General features: G+C 36.7%; 1 protein-coding gene and 1 pseudogene across 3 annotated transcripts in view; one reads left to right on the forward strand and one right to left on the reverse strand.

The window, feature by feature from the left end:
- Positions 1–1,895: 1,895 nt before the first annotated feature.
- FAM171B (family with sequence similarity 171 member B) overlaps positions 1,896–25,498 on the reverse strand; it is a 40,337-nt gene continuing 16,734 nt past the window's right edge. The window contains exons 2-9 of one of the 3 annotated variants that reach the window (XM_090144352.1): positions 21,561–21,794; positions 20,775–20,867; positions 20,217–20,375; positions 18,216–18,383; positions 14,476–14,592; positions 13,548–13,671; positions 4,250–13,187; positions 1,896–2,936 (exon numbers count right to left, since the gene is read on the reverse strand). In XM_090144352.1, coding sequence (XP_090000478.1) covers positions 11,852–13,187; positions 13,548–13,671; positions 14,476–14,592; positions 18,216–18,383; positions 20,217–20,375; positions 20,775–20,867; positions 21,561–21,794 — 2,231 coding nt within the window. In that variant the 3' untranslated portion in view covers positions 1,896–2,936; positions 4,250–11,851. Of the gene's footprint in view, positions 2,937–4,249; positions 13,188–13,547; positions 13,672–14,475; positions 14,593–18,215; positions 18,384–20,216; positions 20,376–20,774; positions 20,868–21,560; positions 21,795–24,947; positions 25,208–25,498 lie in introns of those variants that run through there. The other 2 variants (XM_090144353.1, XM_090144354.1) reach the window with 2 other exon arrangements.
- ZSWIM2 (zinc finger SWIM-type containing 2) lies at positions 1,953–4,255 on the forward strand (annotated as a pseudogene).

A 25,498-nucleotide genomic window follows, 5' to 3' on the forward strand; every position in this document is an offset into this window, starting at 1 on the left:
CTGTAAATGAGACACACGCAAGTTTAGATGTTTGCGTTGACTTTTGCTAGATGCCTTTAAGTTGGGTCTTGTGGAAAGAGAAGTTGAGGGTGTACTGCAATAATTGCACCAAGAACACAAACACAGAGCAAACTGCCTTCTCACAAATGTGTTACACCAAGAGAAAGAACTGATGAAAAGGATGTTTGTCCCATTTTGTCAGGAGTTCTTCAAGAAAATGCATCCCATCACTTACTGCAGGTTAATTATACAATTTGTTCTTTGCCTTGCTACTTTTCTAATTACAGGATTACCAGACCTGCTAATATTGCTAGCTTCAGTACACAAGAATACAGTTGTTGTAGTCCTTTTCTCACTCTTGAAAATTTGGCAATCCTACAAGTTAATGTCTGAGGGGAGGAGAGGAGGAAAACAAAAGCAGAGACAGCTAAGTATTGCTATGTGATTTCTCTAACATGCTTATGGAAATATTTCAGAAATTGACATTCTTTTCTCTGTAGATACGGCCATGGTAACAACATCCACATAAACTGTATGAAAATTTGGACTGACCACCACGATAAAAATGACTCTGTAGTGAAGTGCCCACTCAGCAGGGAGGCTCATTCTAGAAGAATTTATAAACTCTCACCAGCTTTTCACCACAATAGAGAAAGCAAAACTAGAGAGGCACCTTAGAATCCTTTGCAACAACTGCAGAGTATTTCCAATTGTGGTAAAGTGCTACAAGTAAGTATTTTTAAATAAAGATTAAGACAGCTATGTCTTTGTTTATTCCTCTCTTTTTATTACAAGTGATATGAACTACAGAGTAGACAATCCACTTCCATATAATTCTGTAATATGTATTTGGAATCTTTCTTTTCTAAATGAAAGTCTTCTATGACTTTACCATAAAACATTACCTGCTTATTACCCTAACTCCTTGTTCTGTAGATGTGATTTTTTTCCTCTTAAGCATACTGAGTATGCTGATTATCACCAATGCTATAAATGTTGCACTGGATTTTGCCATTTTTCATGTTTTTCTTTTTAGACAGGTATCAAAAAAGTTTTCTTTTTTTTACCTCCTACCCTGAGCTATGCAATATTATCTCACTTCTCCTTAAACAAATCATACAGGCGTTACACACTGAATTATACTCATTTTGCTACATGCTAAGTAACTACAGAAAAAATAGTGAGATAAGCAAAAAGTAAGACTTTGAGATACAAGCTTAGTTATCCTCTGCACATAAGTCTTGTATCATGACACCCCTATATGGGCAGTTGTGAATACATCCTAGTTAACTTAACCTGCCTTTTTAATTTGCTTTGGCAACTAACTGCTTACCTTCTCTAAGAGGCATGCCTGAGACAAATGCAGGCTGGTGGAAGTCTGTCAACAAGTTTTTATCCAAATAAATCCTACAAGACGACTGTTAAGAGTCCAGGTCTAAAACTGAAACACAAAAAAAGGAGCTGAAAACACACGTACCTACAGGTCTATAGAAAGCTTATACCAGCTTTATACCCTTATACCAGCTTTATATATACAGATTCACTCTGTAGCATCAGAGCAGTGAAAAATATCAGTCAATTCAGATGACCATAACAATCATAAACAAACATACGTCTTAGAGGTTAATTTTTCTGTCACTTTGTGTCAGAATCTCTAGAAATATCAGCTCTTTAGGTTTGCCATTCCTGAGAGTTATCTTAGAAAAAAAGTGAGAATATCTTGATGTTCTAATTGAAGTAAATGTTTTCTGTTCCAGGCTTTGCAAAGGTACAAGTAAGAGATTTCACTTAAGAAAGCTAATCGTATTTGCCACACCAAAAATAGTTAGGAAACAAATTTGATCAACTGCTCTCAGCTACTTTTTTTTTTTTTTTTTAAATCATTTACAAGGGCACTTCATCTTGAGTTCCATTTATCTCGATTATTTTGCACAACAGAAGAGAAATAAGAAATGGAAATGGTATGAACTGCTTTCAGAAACATCAGATTAAAGAGCAACATACAAAAGCTTTAACCTAGCAAACCATCTTCAAGAGAAGTAAGAGCTCATCTTTTTCTGCACCATCTACTACAATAAACATAAAACATTCTCACAACACTTTCTTAAGCAGCATCTGAAGAAATAGTAAATACTACACACAAAAGGATAAACATTTTAATAAGAACATATAGCAATGTTTCTAATAAAGCAACAAGTCAATGTAGTTCAGAAAACTCACACAAACTACTGCAAAAATTCAGTAACTTACATTATACAATTGTTCAGGCTAAAAAAACATACCAGTTAGTATTCTTGGAAGTTTAAGGGTTCGTAAGATCAGTAGCACAGAAATGACTTGCACAACAGCTCTGGTTTAGCAGACTGGCTCATCTACCAATTACAAAATTTCTGTCAAAGGCCAACTTCTCATTCTCAAGCATTCAGCTTTAGTTTCTATTTTTCCTAATGCACTCTTTTTTGTTCGTTTTGTTTTAGGATTAGTGGTACCCCATAGAACATTGCAAATTCTGTATCCAGCATTTTAGGTAGCAAACTAATTTACTTGCCCTAGGTATTCCGCGTAGATTCTGTTTGAAGAGCTTTCACCTTGGTCAACACTAAGATTCCTACCATGTAATCACAAGAGGGGAAAAAAAAGTGTTTCAAACATCAAAGAACCAAATCTTCACAAAACCTGTTAACTTGCACCACCTCAGACTTTTCAATTGGTAAGTATATGGAAATACATATTACCTGGACAATCTGGTAAGATCATCTTTGTTTGTGCAAGCACCCTTAAGCATGCCAGAGAACGTAGACACTTTTCAGATCTAACTCAATCTAGCTTACCTATCCAGCAGTACTTTTTCCACGGATGAACAACATTAGTAATACAAAATCCAAGTTTTTATCACTTTCAGGATCTTCAGTGTCCACAGTCACTATCCTTTACACCTAGCATTGATACGTAACACAGTCATAAGAGCAATTAAGTTTAAAGAAAAGCTAGCAGAGTCAGCACTAATTCCTCATTTTAATGAACATGTGTGATCTTATTCTCAAGTTACTCTTACAGACTGTTGGAGCGCCTTATGAAACCTCATCTAGATACCTCATTTGCAGCAGCCTGAAAACTTTTTTATAGCCTAACAGTGTCCATAACTTGAAATGTATTCACTCTATGCATCAGCAGCACAGCCCCCATCGTGCTCAGTGAAGTTCCTCTCGATTTGTACCCAGAACACTGGACAAAATTGAATTACTGCTGTATGGTCAAACAATTGATTAGCCCATACTTAGCTGAGAAATATGCTAACAACTGACCTTTGTCTTTTAAGTTTCACAGGGAATGTATTGACAGTTGGCTAGTGCACCAAAAAACTCACATCCTATTGATGAATATGTTGCATACCATGCTCTGACTTGAAAGGATATGCCAGTCAAACATGAACGCTTCCCAAATGGTTCTCATTCACACATTAGAAAACTTGCAAAAGAAGTGGAACCAGAAACACATGTCTCTGGAAATCAATATTTAATCAAGCAAGTATCATCTGAACACTAATCAGAAAGTTCTCCAAGTAGCTTCAAAACACTTTATAACGGAAGTGTGCCAGTATCTGAAAAGGATTTAATTTTAAGCAGTTATATAGACCACCATCTAAGAGATGATTCTGATCATAACAGCAGAACTCTGAGTGGGCATTCGAAGCATGAGGAGGATAATTCTCTGAGCTCTTCCAAGGCAGCATTTTCTGGGAAGTCCAATAACATTAAAAAGGATGACGTAAATGAAGCTTTGAGAAGCCCACATCACTTTGACAATGGCAGTACAAAGAACACATCTGCTTTTAAAACAGGTGTCTGTGATAATTCCTCAATTCAAAGACATCCCAGAGTGCTGAATTTTAACATCTTATCTGTGTAGCAAGCCATTCTTTATAAAAAAGACAGTAAACAAGCGGGAAAGACCAGCCATCAACAGAAGCTCCTAAGACAATGACTCCCTCATCATCTCAATTTTAAACCTATAAGAATAGATTTATTCCTGGAAGGAACTGGTATGCAGAGGAAATCATAATTTTCTTGTTTTAAGTAACATGGCTGTATTTTCGATTTTATATTCCATACACTGGATTTCTGGGAGATCAGGTAACAAATTAATAAATGAGTAATCAGATGTCATTAACTGTGTATGCCACAAAAATTAATTCACTGCTGCTAGAAGTGTTTACATTAGATCATCTCAAATAAACACAGGAACTGACCTGGCTGGTACAGATGTCTCAGAAAATAGCTGTACGCTTGTGAAATTGTTGCTGTTTAAGTTTTTAGCCTTCAGTCAAGTAAATTGCTCCAAGAAATGTAAAATGAGTACAGCTTTGATATTCTTGAAAGACCAGTTACAACAAAGTTCGTATTCAGAGCTGTAATAAGTAAAGCCAGACTGATTTTAACATTACTGCTGAAAAAAGTCATATCAACTGCTATTTTCAATGTACAAGAACCTATTTATAGTCTCAGGTACTTTCTTTAAGATCTGCTATAGTTCACTGATAATTTATACTCAGAAGAGGAACTAAACCTTGGCATAGTATACAGTATATATCTTTATAGCTTTAATAGAAACCAAAATTTGTTGCAATTTCTTTAGAACAAACTTATCAGAGTCACCCACTCACAGATTTAAATTGGCATTTAATGAGTAATCCATGGAGCTTGAGTTCTGTGGGAGTTTTTTTTATGGCAACATAGATCAAGTTGAATTTGAGCTCATTTCTCATATAATTATTTGCATTTACAGATCTGATGACCCAGATATTTAATTTCACATTAAAATGAAATATGACTGACATCGAGTTTTCTTCTATTGAACTGGAAATAAAATTCATGAGATTGCTTTGCTTTCCTGTAGAGACAAAGGAAACTCCGTCCATTTCAAAGCAGATTCACAATAGGTTTAAAGTGAAACAACTTCTCAGGAAGTTTGAAAATATTTTTTTCTGTGAGAATAAGAAGAAAACCAGTAATTTCCTGGAAGACTGTAACTTCTCAGAGCACTAGATTGCAGAGCAAGTGCAAATGCCCGCTATGGTAGGAGAACATTTGCTGCGTGCTTGCCTGTAGTCTTGCAGTGTTTCTGAACAAACATGAAATAATTGACAAATGGCTTTCATAAAGCTGAAAAAGAGAAAAAGGCTTGCACTATATGCAATTAAAATCATTACTTCAAACCCTGAAGTTTGGTTTAAGCTCTACTATATCATATAATAATTCTGCTCTTCTATCTGGATATTTTGAGATTATCTGTAGGTAGAACTGATGCTTCTGCATGTCTGCACATTCAGACATGCAGAAATCTTATTTGTTCTTGGAGTCACAGAAAGCATCTAAATGAAATGAAAGAGGAGCATGAACAAAACCTGGAATAGTATTCTTGTTCTATGGGTACTCCCTTCCAATTCAACAAAATCAATTTACACAGGTAATACTTCTAGCTGCACCAGCAAACGAAGAGGAATCAGATGCAATGTGGAGATCAAAGGCTTTCTTCACTAGAAATGGAACAGAATATGACTGAATTAGAATTGGTAGACTTTTAAGGTGAATAACATTGGTTGAGCACTGGAATTACGGCCAAGGAAGAAATACAGAACTTTTTTTAGCATTATTTAGCAAAGAAAAAAGTGAGACCAGTGCGTACCTGGACAACATGTGATTTCAAAGACCATAAAAATTGAAGTTATTGCACTGATAACTTTTAACTATTTTATTATATTGCATAAGCTCTAACATTTTACAAGTCTTAGTTACATTTTCAGCAACATATTCAACTGATACTGTAATAAATAGAGATTAGAAGACACCTCTGATAAAATATAAAAAGGTAAAAATACTTAAAACCTGTATGCTGAACATCAGGAACATTGTAAATGAAGATCTCATCTGTTCTTGATCATTTCTGAAAATGATTGCCAAGGTAATGAAGTGCCTGCTGAGTGTAAAGCCCCAACACGCAAGGTGGTGACCACAACCATCAGCTCACCTACATTTTGTTACCTCAACAATGGTCTGTGGCCTCCGTGCACAAATTGTGACTAAATAGTGTCTTCACACACAGTAGCAAGATGTAAAAATAGTACTCTTCTAACATGGACTGAAATGCAGCAAGTGCTTCAAAGGAACTGAAAAATTAAACTGAGGAAAAATGTACCAGTACACTTTTTGGATAAATGCTAATACAGATTATGCAAATATAGACATATTCAATAATTGTAAGTTGACTGAAAAAAGTTTCATCCTGTAAGATAATTTCCAGGCTGAATGTTAATAGTAAAGACTTAAAATACAGATTTCTTCTACTAGACTTGAAAACAATCTTAAGTAATTTTTGTCTTTTACTAAGCAGAACACGCTGAATACTGCTTTTAAAAGAAAATGAAGTTCAGATTAAAATCTCTTAACCCACTATTAGTATGAGTTCTTTAAGAGAAACGTACCTGTCCTCTGTTAGAACCATGGCACAAGTTAGTAAGAGTTCTATAAAAGAATGATTATTTGTAACTCTATAAGTCTTTCACTGTGTTTTGCGTGAGTACAACTGCACCAAATTTAAAAAACAACAAAAAAAAAACCAAATCAATGAAGAAGCTTGGGTTATGTAAACAATGCAGGTTAGGCCTCAACATGAGATATAAACTGGTTTTAAAACACAAATAAAACTCAATACACCCAACTCAATATACCTCCTACTGCCAATGAGGGTTAGCAACTGACAATAGCTTTTTATCATCACCATAGTTCGTATGTTAAAAACAATCATTTCATTTCTGAAGTTAAAAAAACACCCAGATTCAGACCCATAAGCCCAGTGACTTCTAAGATGCTTCATTCTGATTTACTAAGTTGAATTGGATTCCATAATTGGTTTTTAAAAGATACTACTGTTCAGATTGCTAAAGATATACTTCTTTAATTTCTTTTCAAACATAAAATACAAAAAAGACAGGGTGTACAACAGTCATCATCATCAACATGCAGAAGTCAGTATTCCAACATAAAAACACTAGATCTCCCTTTGAAAACATTATAAAAGCTACACAACAGAAAGTTTGAATTGGGGTTTTTGGCTAACAGAAAAAAAACACCTACCTGTGCTTCTCAGATAGTCACGTGTCCCACTGATAAAATAAGTCTGATGAAAGAGAAAGGCACTTCAGCAGGCTAAGTTAGTTCTTCAGATATTCCTAGTATGCCACGTTTCATAAGCAGTAGTGGACAATGGTTGTAGTGTACTGCATTTTCATTTGTACACCGCTATAACAATACTATGGTTAATCTGCTTCATATTTTAACTAACGAGAAGAATTTGAAGTGTTGTCCAGTCATCTCACCTTCTTTGGTAGAAATTACTGCACAGAAACAGAGCAGACAACTAAAAATGTGCAGTCCTACATACTGAATTATCTCTTGTGCATCATCTCTAGCTCTGCATTAGTAAATAATTTCCCTAATTATCAAATCAGTTGTGCTTTCAGGTTTATAAGATAGCAGACTTCTCCTAATTCTGACAGTATTAAAAAGATTTTTCTTGCTAACCTAATGTAATTGTTAAGCATTTCTCCTTTTTTAAATTCCTGTAGTACCTGACTTTTTAAAACCACCAGAAAATTACTGTTTATTAGCTCATTCGTATTCTGGTTAACATATACATATTAATGTATATACAGCTATGTATTATTTAATCTGATCATTTACGTTCTCATAAAATAATGATATTTGAGTTGGAAGGGACCCCAAAGGTCATCTGGTCCAATTCTCCTGCAATGAACAGGAACATCTACAGCTCCATCACAGTACTCAGAGCCCCATCCAGCCTGACCTCAAGTTTTTTCAACAACAGGGTATCCACTGCATCTCTGGACAACCTCCAGCACCTCACCACTCCTACTGTAAAATACTTCTTTCTTATGTCCAGTCTTCCCTCTTTTATTTTGAAATAACCTCCCCTTCTCCTGTCACAACAGACCCTGCTAAAGAATCCATCCCCTTCTTATAGTCCCCCTTTAGATCCTGAAAATGATTATAGTGTTTTACGGCTGCACTGATCTGAGCCACACAGATTCATCTGCAGAAGCAAGGCCTCAGCTAACTCCATCAACCACCTCATCAAAACCTGCTAACACACAGAAAAGATATACCCAGCTGCTAGAAACTCAACATCATGGTAACATTTTTTCTCCATCTATATACACGTAGCATACAGTATCTGCAATTAAGATATTAGAACTCAATGGAGCAAAACTCCTTTTCTTGAAAGGCTGAGTAAAATAAAGAATTCCAGTCACTAAGAAGTGATATAGGTTTCTAGTGCACCAAGTTCCAACACATGAATGGAAAATGACTATATTTACAGAATATAACCTGTAAATACTGCATACAGATATCAAGTGTTTTAAGTATTTTAGAGTTGCATGCAGATTTTAAAATCCAAGACTTAATGCTCAAATTAGGGCCAGGGAAGAATTCCCTCTCTGTGTGCTTAGGGGCATCATCTGTTTTCATACATCTATCTTCCCACATACAGCTGAAGAAAAGTCTTCTGAAGTGTTACCAGCAGCATATGACAACATGTGATAAGTGCTAGCAAGTCACATACAGTAAAGTTGGCATATGGAACCTACAAAGCAAGCAAAGCATGGATGGAAGCAACAGTTAAAGACGGTCTTGGAAACTGCATTACCTTTACTGCTGCTTGTGCACTCCAGAAAAGAATTTAAATACTCTACACAAACAAATGCTCACATCCTCATTAAGCAAGAGAGAACCGAGGCCCTTCATTCACAAAGGAGATGTTGATAGGAGACATCCTACCAGTTGCAGCTATTGCAAGGCTACTAAGGACACGTACTTTACACACAGATAAGTCATCTCTATCAATTATGAGAACATAAAGAACATTTTCAAAAAGAAATTCATTTTGCTTCCTACAACTGAGAAGCTCAACAGCAATAAATTCTTAATAATAATATTCCCCTCCAACTTGCTTGGCTGCCTAGGAGCTGATGCACTTATGCACGGCCTTTCAAGAGGCCATTTTAAACTACCAGGACAAAACTGTGGCTTAATCCAGACAGCCAAAAGCCCATTTAGAATGAAGGTTCAGAAAATAACTCCACTCCTTGCTTGTGATCCACCAACAGAGCGGACAAGAATCAGCACAAACTCAGTGCATCTTTGGAAACTGCTCTTTTGAAATCCTAAACTGATCTTTTCAAGATTTCTAATCCTTTTTCTTTGGTGACCAGATACCTACTCTGATGCAGAACAGGAACACTGGAGCGCAAGATTTCATTCACTTGAGCTCCCATGAATAAAGCCATTTGTGACAGTCTTTGCCTTTCCATGATAAAAGTGAGTTTAAGGAATTAGGTGGTCTTGGTACCTACAATTTAAACAAGATAACAAATCTGCTGTATATTTAAGTTACTGTAGGAAATTTAGACAAAATACTATTTTAGACAAATTTAGACAAAAATACTAAATTTAGATAACTGAAATCCACTGTCAGAGATTTACTGTTATTTTCAACAGAATATATGAAAGTCTCTTTTCGAAAAGGGACTCATCACAACTGATGCAATTCTAAGCAGGACAATCCTGAACCTCTAAAGTAAAAGTAACTTTCAATAAATTGTGCATTCATAGAAAATACACTTCAAAATATATAATGGATAAGTAATAAAGCAAACAAAGGAAAAGATGAAAGTATCATCACTTTGGGCTAGAAAGTTAGTCATATACATAATCCAGTGGATTGAATACAGGAAAATAGGTACTGTATTTCATATAGTGAAGTTAAATTAGTTACCAAGAAAAAGTACCAAAGGGATACTAATATGGCCAGCCATCTTAACCTCTAAAATAGATGAACCACATAATTAAATCAGTATTTTGGCCAAAGAGAATTAGAGACGTCAGAAAAACTTGAGCTAATGGATTGCTAGTACCATCCCAATTATCTTACATATTCTTCTAGAAACAGCCACCAGACAACTGACAATCCCAACAGAACAGACATAGATCACAGAACAATTTCCTGAGTGAATGCTCCCAGAAGACCAGCCACATAGAATATTTCCCAACTCTGAGTGCACATGTGGGATGGATGTTAATAAACACCACCACCATACTTTACTCCCCCCCCCCATCCTCCGATTTCTCAGAAGAAAGAATTCCTGAAGCACTGGCTCGGAAGAAAATCAAGGTGTGCTTCAACAACAGTGGCAAAAAGACGGGGGGATGGCAGTACCACGTAGGCAGACAGCTAAGTGCACCCTACAGTTTACCTGCATGCATTTCATGCTTGAGGGCCTCACTGCTGAACCCAAACTACTACAGCTGGAGGAAATATTTATAACATTTTTTTAGGATGATTTATAATCAAACTGCCAAGGCCAAGATGCTGGAACTTATTTAATCAGGGAAGCATCTTAAAAGCCACAGAAAGACATTCTATATACAGTACAAAGCACGTTCAAAGGGTATGTATATTTTTCTGTTAGCCAAAGTTGAAACTATCACTTTGACAAGATGAACATTAAAAATAAAGAACATTTTGATGGCCTTTCCCTTCCTCTATACATATATCTTAGTTACATTTCATGCATCCATGACTTTTGGTAAGTTTAACTCTAAGTTGAGTCATAAGTAGTATTTATATTGCATTACAGACCAAATTCCGCAATCTGCTCTCATGCTTATAAAAAACCCCAATTTTTAAAGCCTGCTTCACTCCACTGTGATGCACAATCTAGGACAAAAGTAGCTTCGGTTAGTAAAATGTAGGCACATACATCTCCAAATCATAAAATAAAAAGCAACAGCTTTCCCATCAAAGGGCACTATTACATACTATAACATAACTTGTCTAAACTTGCACATTTTTTCATCTCAGTCCAAAGTCTAACTTATAAATCCGAAGGAATCCAAGACGAAGTTTTGGAGCACAACTGTTTCAACAGTATGCAAAAGAGAACATTTTAACTAGTAACAAAGCCTAAAGAAGCCACTGAGATTAGCAGTGACAGCAGCTCTAAATGTGACCAGAACCAGTCCTTTTCTGCAAGAGGTGGATGCTTCCTAGTTGATGCCAGTTGTCAACATCCTCAGTTCAGAATAAAGCGGACCAAAAAAGATAGGCAACATCTTATGACAGCAGATCATGAGCTCCAGTAACCACACAGCATGTACAGGTCCCCCTGCTGCCACTGCTATACAAAACAGTTACCTCTTCCACATCAATGGACACAGAGAGAATATGAATGCTTTAGAACTCTTCTAATAAATCCAATAGAGTTCTTCTGGTGCCATGAAACTGAATGATGAAGCATTATACAAAGTGGTAGTGACAAATCCCTAGAAAAATTCACATATAAAATACTGTACAGATAATCACATTTATTAGGAACAAGACTGAGAAATGGCTTGAGCCACTATAGTAATGCTTTAGTAAAAATTTAAAAAAAAAAAATCAACAAATGAAAGATGTGCCTACATTTCTCACTGTGCATTCCAAGAGTTGTGTGAAAAAAAAAAAAAGACAGGCTAATTAAAATGTGGACCCTCTCTACACTGCCAGCAAAATTAGGAATTGGAAATTTTTCATGTGTTTCCCTGTTATCAATTCACATTGAATATCAATTGCCCAGTTGAAGTTATAGTAACTCAATCTGTACATTAAAAAACGTTAATTTTTCTTGATACTAGAAAACAATATTTCCCTTGTAAACCCTACACTGCAGAATTACACAAGCAGCCAAGAGGTCAACAACTAGCAGGGAGAGCAACAACACAAAGCACATTGTGTTTTAATTTATAGGAATAAGTGGCCTCTCCTCTCTTTTCTTCCAGATATTAGTCTTGCTATCTCTTTTTGTGAGAGATGGCCTATCCCTTTTCTTAGGGGAAGGAATACTGGATTCCTGACTTCCTGACACAGTTTTTCTTCTTAGACCCTCTTCATCATGCTGTTCTATGGCTGGCCCATTCCCTCCATCCAGAATGTGCCTCACAGCCTGGTCCTCTGGAGTACACACAGTGGTCCCACTTTCACTGCTACTCAGATCCAGATCTTCCAAGTAAAGGATCTTTGAATGTGGCATATTTTTAATGAAGGTTTTCTCTCGCTCCAGTTTCCTACCAGGATGATGCTCATTCATGTCCACACCAGAGTCCAGACTGGTATCATTACTCTCTGTTTTTCTACCCTTTTTCAAATCTATAAAAGAATGCCTCACTTGAGCTATCGGCTTTCCGTCCAGGGACACAAACCATGCTCGAGGATGTGGAGATGGCTTTCCCTTAGAGAGTTCAAGTAACGTTTGTTCTGAAATGCCTTGAAGCTCAGATGAAAACGGAGTCATTACAACTGCTTCATTCAATGTTCCAGGGACAGAGACAGATTCCAGTAAGCTGTTAGTGTACCGACCCCAATTTGATGTTTGAGAAGGCAAGCCTTGTTCACCATCCAAGGTGCTTTTCTCATCTCTGCAGACAGAAGGCTGTGGATGCGAGTGCACTGGCATTTTAGGTAGCGTTTGTATGTAACCATCTCGATTCACAGGCTCCATCATGGGGCTATACACTAACTGTCCTTTCCTCGGCAGAGTTGCTGATTTAGCGGCGTGCAATTGTTCTGGGGAATGGAAAAGATCAGAGGTTTGAAGAATAGCAATAGGTTGATTGTAAATATGCATTAGATGTTCTGGGATATGGGAAAGCCCGTATATTTCCTCTTGCAGTGTAAGGTATCTGTTTTGCTCTTGAATGTCCCTAGGAGCCTGGGAAGTAGCACTGTTAGTATGCTTTTGTGGCTGCAATTGTCTGAGTCCAGCACCAGGCTCCAAGGAATGAGGTGAATTTATTGACTGACCAGTCTGATAGGATGACTGATAAGAAGCATCTTCCGAGTAGATTTTAAAATTGTCTCGTGATTTTCCATCTTCTGTGTCTGTGGACATCCTTCTTTGAGGGCTGTATGAAGACATCTTCGGTGTATATAGCTGCGACTTATCCTCTAACTTTAAAGACCCCTTGACAGCATTGATGTGATTTATGTGAGTTGTTGATGTGGTCTGGTCTTTTTTTATGACATCCAGCTTTGTTGTATTTTTTTCCTTCTTTTGTGTCTGACCACATTTGTCCCTAAGCAAAAGAAATGAAGAGTGACTGCAGAGTATGCTAGGAAATACAACAACTGTTCAATTCCAGACCTGAATATCAGATGTTGTTTAAGTTACTAGTATAACATGATGTCAAAAAACTTAAAATGAAGTTCTGTAAGCACTAAAATTAAAGAAATCTTTGGCTACGTAGGAGTAGCCAAAGGAGGCTACATAGAGGAGAGGCTACATAGTTGGAGTTGGGTGCATTAAGACTTTAAAACATTTTGTTTGCTTTATATCTTAACATCTTTTCAGTAGTGTTAAGAAACCTATCAAGTCCAAGTTTATCAATTTTAAATTACATTAATGTTGAGCTCATTACAGCCCCTCTTTTGCTTACCTGCAGTAACAAAGAAGAACAGCAAAAAATCCAATTATAATGATAACAGTACCTCCCAGTATGGCTGTAAGGAACACTGTGTGATAGGCTGTTATGTCCTTGGAAACTGCACTAATGATCGATTCTAGATTTTCAAACACAAAAGCAGACAAGAAATAGATTTCATAATCAAGTAATGGTTATTGATATGCAGAACTGTAGCAATACAACACGCTGTACTTTTCCCATAATTTTGTGTTCCTATGGTACTATATTCATCTATCCCTTCTCATTTTGCTATTTCAGCAGTCTAGAGAATGTGCAGTATAACGGATTTCTAAAGGTTCATCTTAGATACTAAAGCAATACCATGACATCTACTCAATTCCAGCCAAAAGACATTTGTCTGAGGTATCCAAATTGATTTAGAAACATCATCTATATATTCTGTTCAGTGTTTCTGTTAAAAAGTGCTTTTATAATATTTACAATTTGACATCACATTTCTCCAGGGTAAATCCCTCAATTTGAGTCTGCAAAATCCAAGTTTGCAACATGTGTACATACAAAAGGATCCACTGAGACCATATACCTAAGCCTAACCTCCTTGCATTTCTTCCTGTTTTACACTATCCTCAGCAATAAGGGACACAGTATTGAGAATTTTAAACCTCCATAGTTACAGTTTCCTTGCCAGGTTCTTCCAGAAGATGGCAATAATATAAACATATATCTTTTAACACTGCTGGAGGGAAATCCAGGCTGTACTGCAAGTTCTAGGAAACAATCACATGTAGAAAGGCACGCATTATCAGAATTCAAACAAGCAGAAGTTATCTATGTTGAAATTCTATGTCATTTTCCCTTTCTTTTGTTATTCAAAACAATCAAACTAACTGCCTGCTGACAAATTTGTGCTTGAGTTACTCACTACTTGCAGTTGCAATACCTCTTGTTCCGGGCAGCGGAGCTGCTATCCAGTAGCCTAAGTGTTGAGCAGTGTATGTCCATACTAATTGATCATTTGCTTCCTTTACCATTCCTAGGCCACGGCTTACCCAAGCACCTGAAAAAGATAAGATATTGCAAATGCCATGCCACATTCCTCTCTATCTAAAACACTATCAATTAAAATATTATCAAAAATACAAGAAAAATTAAACTTCTGTCCTATACACTATGTATTACAGTTTTAGCTAAACATGCAAGTTTTCTTTCAACAATTACAAGACAAATATCCTTACGTACAGTGACTTTGAGATAAAGTATGATCAGCAATTACTTGAATTATTTTCACATCATTCATCTCTTAATAACAAATATCTTAAATAGATACTCCTGCAAATTATTTGGGGAAAAAAAACCCACCTTATTTTATGAACTTAAACAGGTATGAAACTTAAAAATCAAGGAGCAGGTAATTTAAGGATACGAATGAAAATTTTCCATCAGCTCACACCACTCGGTGGGAAAGCAACATAATCTAATAAGCTACAATAGGATAAACAATGCTTGTCATGAACATTCCTTTCCTCCTCCGATACAGAAACAGCTGAATTAGACCAAAGAAGGTGTATTGTTAGGCCACAGACTCCTCACCATCTGGTAGGCAATGCAAAGGACAAGTTTTATGGTATGCCAACTTCCACAACTAATAAAGCATTCGGTAGAAGAGATGGAATAAAACAGTGCATTATTTGAATACATTAACTGCATACCATCTGTGAAATCCTGAAAAACAAAAGCTGTCTCCTATAAACAACCTTACATTTTCAAACTGCAAATACCGAGAAAGAAAAATGTTAACACACGCACACAAAAACAGAAACTAAGAACCAAATTATGTAAGTGTGATTTATATAAAGCCTGTCACATAAATCAATATCCAGGACCCTTATTCCAGAAAAGCCAAGACATATTATCAGAGTGAAGGTAGAGATGAGAGCTGACCCATGCCACACGTGTCTGCACTCCTCCTTCACCTCTCCAAACCATTTGGCACTAAAATTTGCAGTCTTCTTTTGGTACTTATGATGGCTAGCAGAAAGAGAACAGCAGCAGCAACAGCCTAGAACCCTGAAGGATGTGGTTTCTCAGTTACTTTGAGAACCTTTTGTTCAGACTCAGGAGTAGCACCACCTCTAAGAGTCTTCCATCCCTAATTCCCACATGGAGGCAACAACAGAACCTCGAATCCTATTTCTTGTCAGCTCTAAGGTCAGATGTTCCTATGCTGCAAAACAACAGTTTTGTAAGTACAGAGGGTGAGCTACTTACGGGCTTTTAAAAAATAAATTAATAACACACCACCACATTTAAAAGATTCTAAGTATCCAGAAGTTCTACTTTGAATTAAGATATAAGAAGCAGTATAATCTCTATTGACTACTCAAGTTTTATCTTGCTTACAATATACTCCATAGAAAAAAGTAAACCTTAAGAAAAAAATAAAAATATTTTTTCCAAGTGCATATTCTGAGTGCAGCCTGAACTAGCTGTGGGGTCCCCGTTCATTGCAAGGGATTTGGACTAGATGGACCTCAGAAGTCACTTCCAACTCAAAGGATTCTATGATTCTGCTGTCAGTTGTAATAAAGCAAAGTGTTTAGCAACAACGAGGCCACATTCAACATATGTGAACAGACTGTGCATTTACAGCAGCTGGAATAACAACAACTTAACTTCATGAAGCGTCAGTACCACTATACTGAGCTACCCCAGGGAGCACTCCACAAGTTGATACAAGAAAGCAGTTTCTATGTTTTTATTTCTGGTGCATGTGGATAGTCTACACAATAACATAGGCTTGTTCACTTACCTCTATCAGCACTGGCATGGAAGTGCTGATTACATATGACAAACCATCCAAGGACTTGAGAATACTCAAGTACACGTCAACATCTTGTCAGGCCATCCTGCACATAAGACCTTTCACACCACAGCCTATTATTCGGTGTGGTGATAGCTCTCTGCTCAGCTACCTGTGGATGCTCTTGACTGAGCTAGAGCTGAGATGCTCAGTTGGCCTCAGTCACCAGCATTAAATACTTGGCTATTCCTCGGTTATCTTAGAAAGTAGTCACAATGTGTACAGGTCAGAGTAAAAGTAAAATAAAGCAAGGTATGTAAGAGCAAACATCCAGAACCATAAAGATAGTTGCAAATACTTACTCTATAGGACAGCTGAAGAAGTAGAATAAAAAATATAAGTTAAAGTTATACCTGAAAGTTCTCTCTCCTTGTTCTCAATTCTCTTTATTCTTCCCTCACCAAACTCCAGGCTCCACCTCAGTACTGCACTTCAGTGAGTGATCATCACAAACAATTTACCTTTACAGAACCTCTAACAGTGAACAACCCCAAAGGGAAAAAATCAACTACTCCTTTGTTGCTGCAATTAAATTAGTACATCATATTCTTGTTCTAGTCTCAAGACCAACACACCTCATCAGGCACGATGGTAGGCTCCTCAGCACCCAGATATGCTCCTTACACTGGTTTCTTCCTAATTTGCCCCTATGCTGATCTGCTCTACTTCTGTCAGTTCTTTGTTTTTACAGCACTGCTGACCTAGTTTTGTTCGTTTACTAAGTCAAAACAGCTCAGCATAGGTACAGATGAGCACAGGAGATGACAAATATGGCTATGGCAACAAGAAATTAAATCCCCTCACACTTTTTTGCCATCACAGATTAAGACTCTTACTTTGATGAAGAATGCTACCTTTTACCACTTTCCTTTCTGAAAGCCTCCTAGGTGTACAGACAGATTTAAAATTGATGCCAGAAATTTTTCTATGTGCCAATTTTTAATTAGTATGCTCTTAGTTCAAATCAATTATGTTCTTTGGTTGCTATTAATATGATTAATTTCTCTCTCAAATGCGTAAACAGTAAGTCTTTAGAGTTAGTGTCCTCTCCTCTACTTTCAACTACAACAGTTATTTGCTTTAGTAAGGAGTAAAGACTCACATCTTCGTTCACTTGCATATTTTAAGGTGAGCTGTGGTGGAAGGTACAAGGAACAAGCAAAGACAGTCAGTACACCAATGCACACACACCTAACATGGGACATTTAAATGACTAAGCGCACGTAGCTCATTACTCTTGATTAAAGTTAGACGTCAAGTGACGACTGAAGGTTTAGCATGTCTTATCCCCAGTCTCTCTTGCATACTTAAAGAACTATGGTATTACCGTGGATAACTCTTATTTAGCCTCCATTTCACTTTCATAATTGTTTTTATTGACTTAAGTAACATCTATTCCAGCTTTAATATCAAAGGATTTTTAGAGCTATACTTTAGAAAACAAATGACTTACATCCTCAATTCTGATTCACTTTCGTTTAGAAAGACATTCACAGAATTGTTAGGTTTTAAAGTGTAACACCATATAAAATATGTTCACTGAATTATTAGCCCCCCCATGAAAATAAAAAAAATTGTTATAACAAATGTGTTGAATAGGAATGCTAATGAGTTTTAGCAGCACTTTTCAGACTAGCGAAAGCAAAGAAATGGCTTTGAACAATTCAGGCCAGTCAACCAAAAACCAACACAATCTCTAGCCAAACTGATGACTATTTAACAACAATTTATCAGTGCTTTTAATATTTAATGATGCAATGGCATACACTCAGAACTGTATGAATGTGTTAAAACGTTGAATAACAAATTAGCCTACTTACCAGTTTTCATATCAAATGTCCATGCAGGTATAGCATCTCCTGATTTTACAGTACTTATAGGAAGAGGAAGTGTAATCTGAATAGGACCATTTACTTTCAGTTCTTTCCCAGCCAAGAGAACATTTGCACATATTGCAGCAAGAGGAGTCAATTCAATGCTTTTGAAACCTGAATTAGAGAAATACCTTGTCTGTAATCCTCCACTCATACATTTTTCAAAAAAAATAATTAGAATTAATTATGTATCCCTGTGAACAAAGTCAAGCCCTCATCTGCATTCAGCTACACAGTTACACATCACTAACTTGGTCAAATAAAATGAACACTTCTAGACTCGTAAATCTTGTGTTCTAAGCCCAAAACAGTCATTTGTGTATCAGATCTGTAAAAGAGAAACATACTTCTAACATAAAGATTCATCACTGGCTGTAGAATCAATGACTACGCAAAAGATGGCTTGGAGATGGAGAAACTCCAAAGAGTTAGCCAATAGATAAACTTTTTTAATCATCCAATATACACAACTTTGAAACCAACTGAAGACATGCTGCAAATACACAACTGCCACAATTCTCCTTTTAGTCAAACCCTCTTAATAAATTTTCCTGTACCAATTAATTTGCTAATTTGGCAGTTACAATTAACTGAGTAGTTAAGCTTGAAACATGTCAAAGCATTCAAAGGAAACTCCATATACAAAAATTTACAGTGCAGCTTGTCATTTTGTTTCCTTTGTTTTCCTTCACACTAATTTGCAAATCCTTCAGAACCCACAATATGACGGGCTATTGGAAAAAAAATGAAACAGAATTAATAAGTACTAGAATAATATTAAATCCACGCAGGCTGTTAGAAGCTGGCTGTGACAAAATTCCTTGTGCATCAGATATCAATTAGCTTCCACCCGCCCTAAAAGGAAGCTTATTCCTACAGGAGTATATGAATAATTTAAAACACATGCCAGACAGATTGAAAGAAAAACGGAAGGGGAGAAACGCTGCTTATTCTCTTATGCTTTAAATTTAACAACGTGCGGTATAGATGAGAACAGTTATGAAATACATCAGTCAACATATCAATTATGTGTGATATTCAATGAAAATTAAAGAACAGTTCGTTGAAATAAATCAACTAGTAGCCACCACATGCACTGTAATCAAATTGGGAGCCACAAGGCTTCAAGCTCCCTGGGAATGGAAATAAAAGAACAAAAGAGACGAAACTGTATGATCTGCCAGAGATAACTGTAATTAATAATTACATCTGATATAATGGCAAATCCTAAACTAACTATGCCAATATGCAGTTGAATCTAATGACTACTGAAATCACTCACTCCTACTCCTGTGAAGCAGCATAATAGAAAACATTATTACAACTGTGCTCTATATACATACAGACTACTTAGTCTCAAACAGGCTTACACAGGTTAACAGTGAGCCAAATTATACTGTGCACAAAATCTTTACACTAGATGTAAAGCTCTAACAACAGGCGATAGAATTCTAGTGAAAATACAGAAAAGCCCATTGCTAAAATTAACTGCTGCAATCCCACTGACTGCTTTAGATTCCCATAATTGACACTGTCCAGAACTGCATTTTAAGGTGTTTATTTGACTAGCTCTCCAGGCTCATGATATCTCAAATACCTTCAATTAGAAGTCATTTAAAAGGTTACTTACTGTGATTTAGAATTTAGTGCTTCAGCACTAAAAAGAACTATCTATACACATCTGTAAAGCAGACTGAAGGACAAATTCACTGTTATGAGTTCTGATTCACTACAGTGAACATACACGGAACAAATCAAAGGGCAACATTACTTATCAACTGCGTTCATAGCTTTTCTCCATAGGAAGAAGAGTAAACCAATTTAATGCAATGGAAGCTGGTTCAGACACTTTTAGTTTAAGCATACTTTTAATGAAACAGAACGCACTCAAAAACATAACATTTTTAAAATCTCTCTTTAAAAATGTAAACAATACATCTACTATACCTGATTTGTTTAGAAGAATTCCTGTCGTATAGAGAAAACTGTCCACTTTCAAGAATTGCTCTGGCACCGTCAAATAAGCCGTAACATTTGTAATATGGTGATCTGTTGGAAGCTTTATTAAAGATTTTTGAAACTGAACACTTGGTTGAGATTTGGCATCTGTAAAAGAGTAATATTTTGTCTTAGCAATGGTAAAAAAAAAAAAAAAAAGACTATTATTGCTCAGAAATCCACTCGGCACAACAGTTTTTTTCCAAGGCTTGTAAATTCCTAGTCTCTTTTCAAGGCTTGTAAATTCCTAGTCTCTCCTAGGTGCTAACATGTAGCCACATCACAAATGGATAAACAACCAACCAGAATACTAGCCTTGGTATAGGTATTATCTATCTCTTCTTGTGAAAAGCAGTGCTTAGGTAGCCCCTGCTTAAGTAGCTTCCATTTCCACAGAAGATCAGCAAACTTTGATAAATGAACATTTACAGAGATCGTGAACTTGATAATTCTTTTTTCCAAGTATCACAAATTGTTTAGCCTGTAGTACATACACAATTAACTTACCAGACAATTTTCCAGTGATCAGAACAGTATCTTCAAACAGCCATATATTAGCTTGACTTTGTGGGAACAATGAGAGCGTCACAGACGAGTATACTGTGGAAAGTTATAATATCTGTTATATACTATGCAACTGAAAAAATAACCATCTAATAAGCTCTCTGATTCCAAAAGAATAGGGCAGTTGAAAAGGAGCATATGAAGACTAGACAAATGACTCCTGTTGGCCAGAAGAGGAATTATGTTGGTTAGACAGGATAATATATGCTGTGTTTGCTACTGTTGTATGTTTTCTATAGAAGTGGCTAGAGTTCTTAGAAGCATCCTCTTATTGATTTGTTTTCTAAATAATGATTTTTTTCTTGCCCATTTAAGAAGAGGAAAACTTGGGAGGAAATACTTGGGCTGAAAAGAAAGTGTAACAAAAGTCTATACCTGTTATACTACACTCAAAGCACTGGCACACCATGAATCACTAGAGAAAATACAATTTTTATCGAAAATACAAAATACATAAAAAGCCCTTTGCTATGTTTAAGTAAACAATTTCTCAGAGTACACACAGTGTTGCAGTACAACCTACTTAGAGTTAACAAGGGCTCTTCTCACTTGCACAGTAATAAGAATTTGTGACAGATCTAACAGGTCCTTCACCCTTACATCTGCACCGACAGGCACCGCCTCCCTCAACTGACTGCAGTCATTTTTAACTACATGGACTGCTGAGAAGAGGTACTTTAATTACCAATAGATACAGTTTAATAATAGGACAGTAAGAGGCTTACATACTTGGCATTCTCCCAGTCTTCCAAGGCAAAGGTGTTAACATGTAGCCATCTTTGTATGATACGATAGTTAAGCTTAATCCTAATTTGTAAGGAACTTTTATTAATACTGCTCCGTTGTTTCCAGTGAGAGTAGAATTTGTCTTGGTGTAGTTAACAAACACTTCCACGACTGCTTGTGCCAGGTACTGATGACTGATGATGTCATTTACTTGAACCTTCAGCATAAACACCGATCCTATTAAGAAAAAAAAAAAAGGAGATCATAATGCAGCTGAGGACTATAACTTAACCACTTAACTGTGTCCTATAGTTCATGCTTTATGTATTTATGCAGTCCATTCCATATATGGTCCCACCATAGCTAAATTATAGCAAAAGGGAGGAAGAGTTGTACCTCAAGGAAGCAAAAAACCTTGAGAATGGAGTAGAGATGCCAGAAGTAAAAGATGACGATCGTTTACTAACAAAAACAACAACAGACACCTTCCCAAATTAAGAAGTAATTCTTCCTGCTCTCACTGAAGCTTGAACCGTGTACACATGACGTTGTGAGACTCAATGTGCCCTGCAAGTACTCTGTGATATCACACTCAGCTTGGCTCTCACTTTTAGAGATGCACCTTACATTTTTTTTAGAACCAGAGAAATTAAAATCTACAAATGGTGGGCCAACATTTTTTCTTATATGTATGAAGTTCTTAAACAGTAATCAAACACATTTAGACTGTCTAATATCTGTCATTAGATTTAGCCTTCTGGTCTGGTTTTCACCTTTCAGTTTCATACTTTCTAAAATAGCATTTGCCTATTGCTAATTACGCAGTCCGACATTCCTTTGGGATACCGCGTGTCTTGCAGAGATGAGGATCAAAATGACTGAGTAATATACTGAAAACATTAAGTGCACTTGAATTACATTCAATTTAATCTGCCACCTTCACTGTAACTAAGCTACCAGGGAATCTTTCCACAGAGAGCAAGTACATGAAAGTGAACCAGAAAAAAAAAGAATTCTTCTTACTTCCAGGATGAAATAAAATTCTCAGCATAAAGTACCTATGGACCTCTGTTAAGACAGGTTGCGACATCAATTTCCCTATATTCTGATTACAGAATTACTACTATTCAACACCACTGCACTCCTACTACACAAGGGTTATTAAATACATTATAAATATGCATTTATGTTTAAGTCATTTGTCAAGGTGAGTTTCCTTAAAATTTCTCAACACAAAAATAGACTCGATTTCATTATGTTCTCTCCGCTATAATCAAGATTGACACCGCACCACAAGATTACTACCACTGACCTTGATGTAAATCAAAAGGCCTTGGGAAGCCAACTGCTACCAATCCAACAAGACACTATGCAAGGACAACATGTAACTCAGGTCCCAGGTGAAGTAAGTATTGGCTAATGTCTATCGTATGCATGGAGCACACTATATATTCATGCACTCAGTTTACTACTATTTATCACGTGCAAAAAAAACCTCAGAGCTTTGCCAGTCTGATCCTCTAGGACATTACAGAGTAACCCACATCCAGCAAATTAGTATCTACTTAAAGGAAAGACAAAATAGTACTCAAACATATTTATAGAATTAAAAAACAATGAACTTAGAATGCAGCTGTCATTTCTTACTCACAGCTTTTCTTTTCTCAATTACAATTGTTTTTAATTTATAGTTGAGAAAGGATTTTTAAAACCTCTAACGATTAGATAGATTTGTGTCAACTAACCAAATTATGACGACTCAGCAGATCCTTCAACATTGGTCCAGTTACACACATCCTAGCATCATTCCAGGGTTCCCAAAACTTAGAAGATAGGCAGTTTGCCCTCAGCAATGTCTGCTGAAACAGCCACTAAGTAGGGAAAACAGGCTGCGTCCAACATTCTGATCCTGTTGCCAGAAACCGTTTGATAAATAGTATTAAAAAATAAAATAAAATCACTAGCATAGAACTGAAGCTCATGTCAGCAGGAATGAATTTTGTTTACCTGGAACAAAATGGTACTTTAGCAGCTGGAATCAAGTCATTTGAGAAAGGATCCTACCATTAACAGCTCGATGCAGTCAAAAAAAATTGAAACCTACTATGTTCAAACTTCTGACATCTTCTAGTCGTATCAATGTTTTTATTTGTGTGTTCCCATTCCCTAGTAATAAATCAAAATAAATAAAAATACAGGGAATCACTACATCCCTCCTCCAGCAATTAGTACATTCAAAGATACTGACATGCAAGAATATGAGTTCCTCTCATTTCCTCCAGTTACAGCCATGCTAAAACCTACTTCTCTAGAAGATTTTGATTGAAACAACAGACTGCAGAATCCTTCAAGAAAATCAAGAGCTTTCCTGCTCCCCCAGCCCTATTTCACTGTTGCACTGTTACACCAGGAGCTGGCTGTACCAGAGCATCCTGCAGCAGGGCAGAAACAACAGCCTAGTTAAAATCAAAACAATGCTTTGTTTCTCAGAGCTCAGACTGTGCATGCATCAGTGATGCAGTGCCCCAGACTGATCCATTTCTTTCCAAACTTGACATCCATCCCTGGACCAACTCGCTTCTCAAATTAGCTCTTTCAAATGCCTCATATACATTTAGCCTGCAAATTTATCAGCATATTCAACAGCACTGAGTTACTAACAACTTTATTTTAACATTCATGATACCTCAGTTTTGAGGATCTTTTCCTCTATAAAAGATCTTAATGCCTAAGTTCTCAAGAATGTTCAAGACTCAAATAAGAAGGATTTTTTCTTAACATCACAATAATACATATTGAACAAAGTATTATGGACAACAAAAGGAAATGCTGGTTAACTATTTCACAAAACCGAAGTTCATACTTTTAAGAACTTCCTGAACTCGTGCTGTTTTCTGGTCACTACCACTTGCCAAACACAAGTGGGTCAGCTCTATCTCAGCATTAAATAGATTTGACAGAACTCCCACAGTTAGAAAAAAGAACTCAGTCTGTGCTAATTTGATTTGTGCTGCCTCTGAGGAATAGAGATTTGTCTCTTGGCAAGCCCACTGAAAATGCCAGCTTTAAGACATTTAAACATTTGCTGATAAATGTTCATACAAATGTAGGAGCTAATTAGAAAAAGGGAAACAATGCCTTCTACCACACTTAGCATGCTTCAGAAATGCCACAGTTAATAAACGACACCTCACACTGAGCAACAGCACTCAGTGCCTGGGATTTGGCTTCACATCACTAACCTAATCCAGAAATCATATCACAGTGCTAAACCCAAGAAATACTTCGTACCCAGCTCTCAATTCCAAACATAACAGTGCAAAGAAAAATCTGTCTTCATAATATCCTGATGTAATCTGTTAATCCTTCAGCTGCAGATAAACGCGTTACCTGGTTGCAGTATTTATCTGTGGGCCTGGCTGTCCCTCCGCAGCCTGAGCTCCAGTGCTCAAAGCCAAGGAGTGCTGGAACTCAAATCCTCCTGCGCCCTGGGACAGGGAGCTGCCTGGGAAGCAGCCCTAGATGTTGCAAGCCCCAGCCCAATTCCCTTTCCATCTCTCTCACCAATTTCCTACAGTGAGAAAGGTTCTAAGCCTCCTGCCTGGCCGCTACCCTTCTCAAGCACACAAACAACTATCCAATTAAGCAATTGCCTTACGGAGTGGAAGGAATGGGAATTACTGTTAAATTATTTATTAGTTCCTCTTTCTCATCCATGCCTAGAGAATGTTTAATCTAATGCCAGAAAAGTCCTAAAAAGACACGGTCTTAAATGTGTTTTATGGAAACTGCCAGCACTCCCTGGCTCTCAGCTAACGAGAGAGATAAAACACGTGCTGTGCAATTTGCCTGACCTTAACTTACTGAACAGTTATTTTTCCTCTCTCTTATATTCATACACCACCATATTTTTTGGCTTAAGGTAATTAAGGACATGAAAG

Source organism: Phasianus colchicus, chromosome 7, assembly GCF_987193195.1.
Source record: "Phasianus colchicus chromosome 7, bPhaCol1.hap1.1, whole genome shotgun sequence".
In the NCBI taxonomy this organism is placed as follows: domain Eukaryota; kingdom Metazoa; phylum Chordata; class Aves; order Galliformes; family Phasianidae; genus Phasianus; species Phasianus colchicus.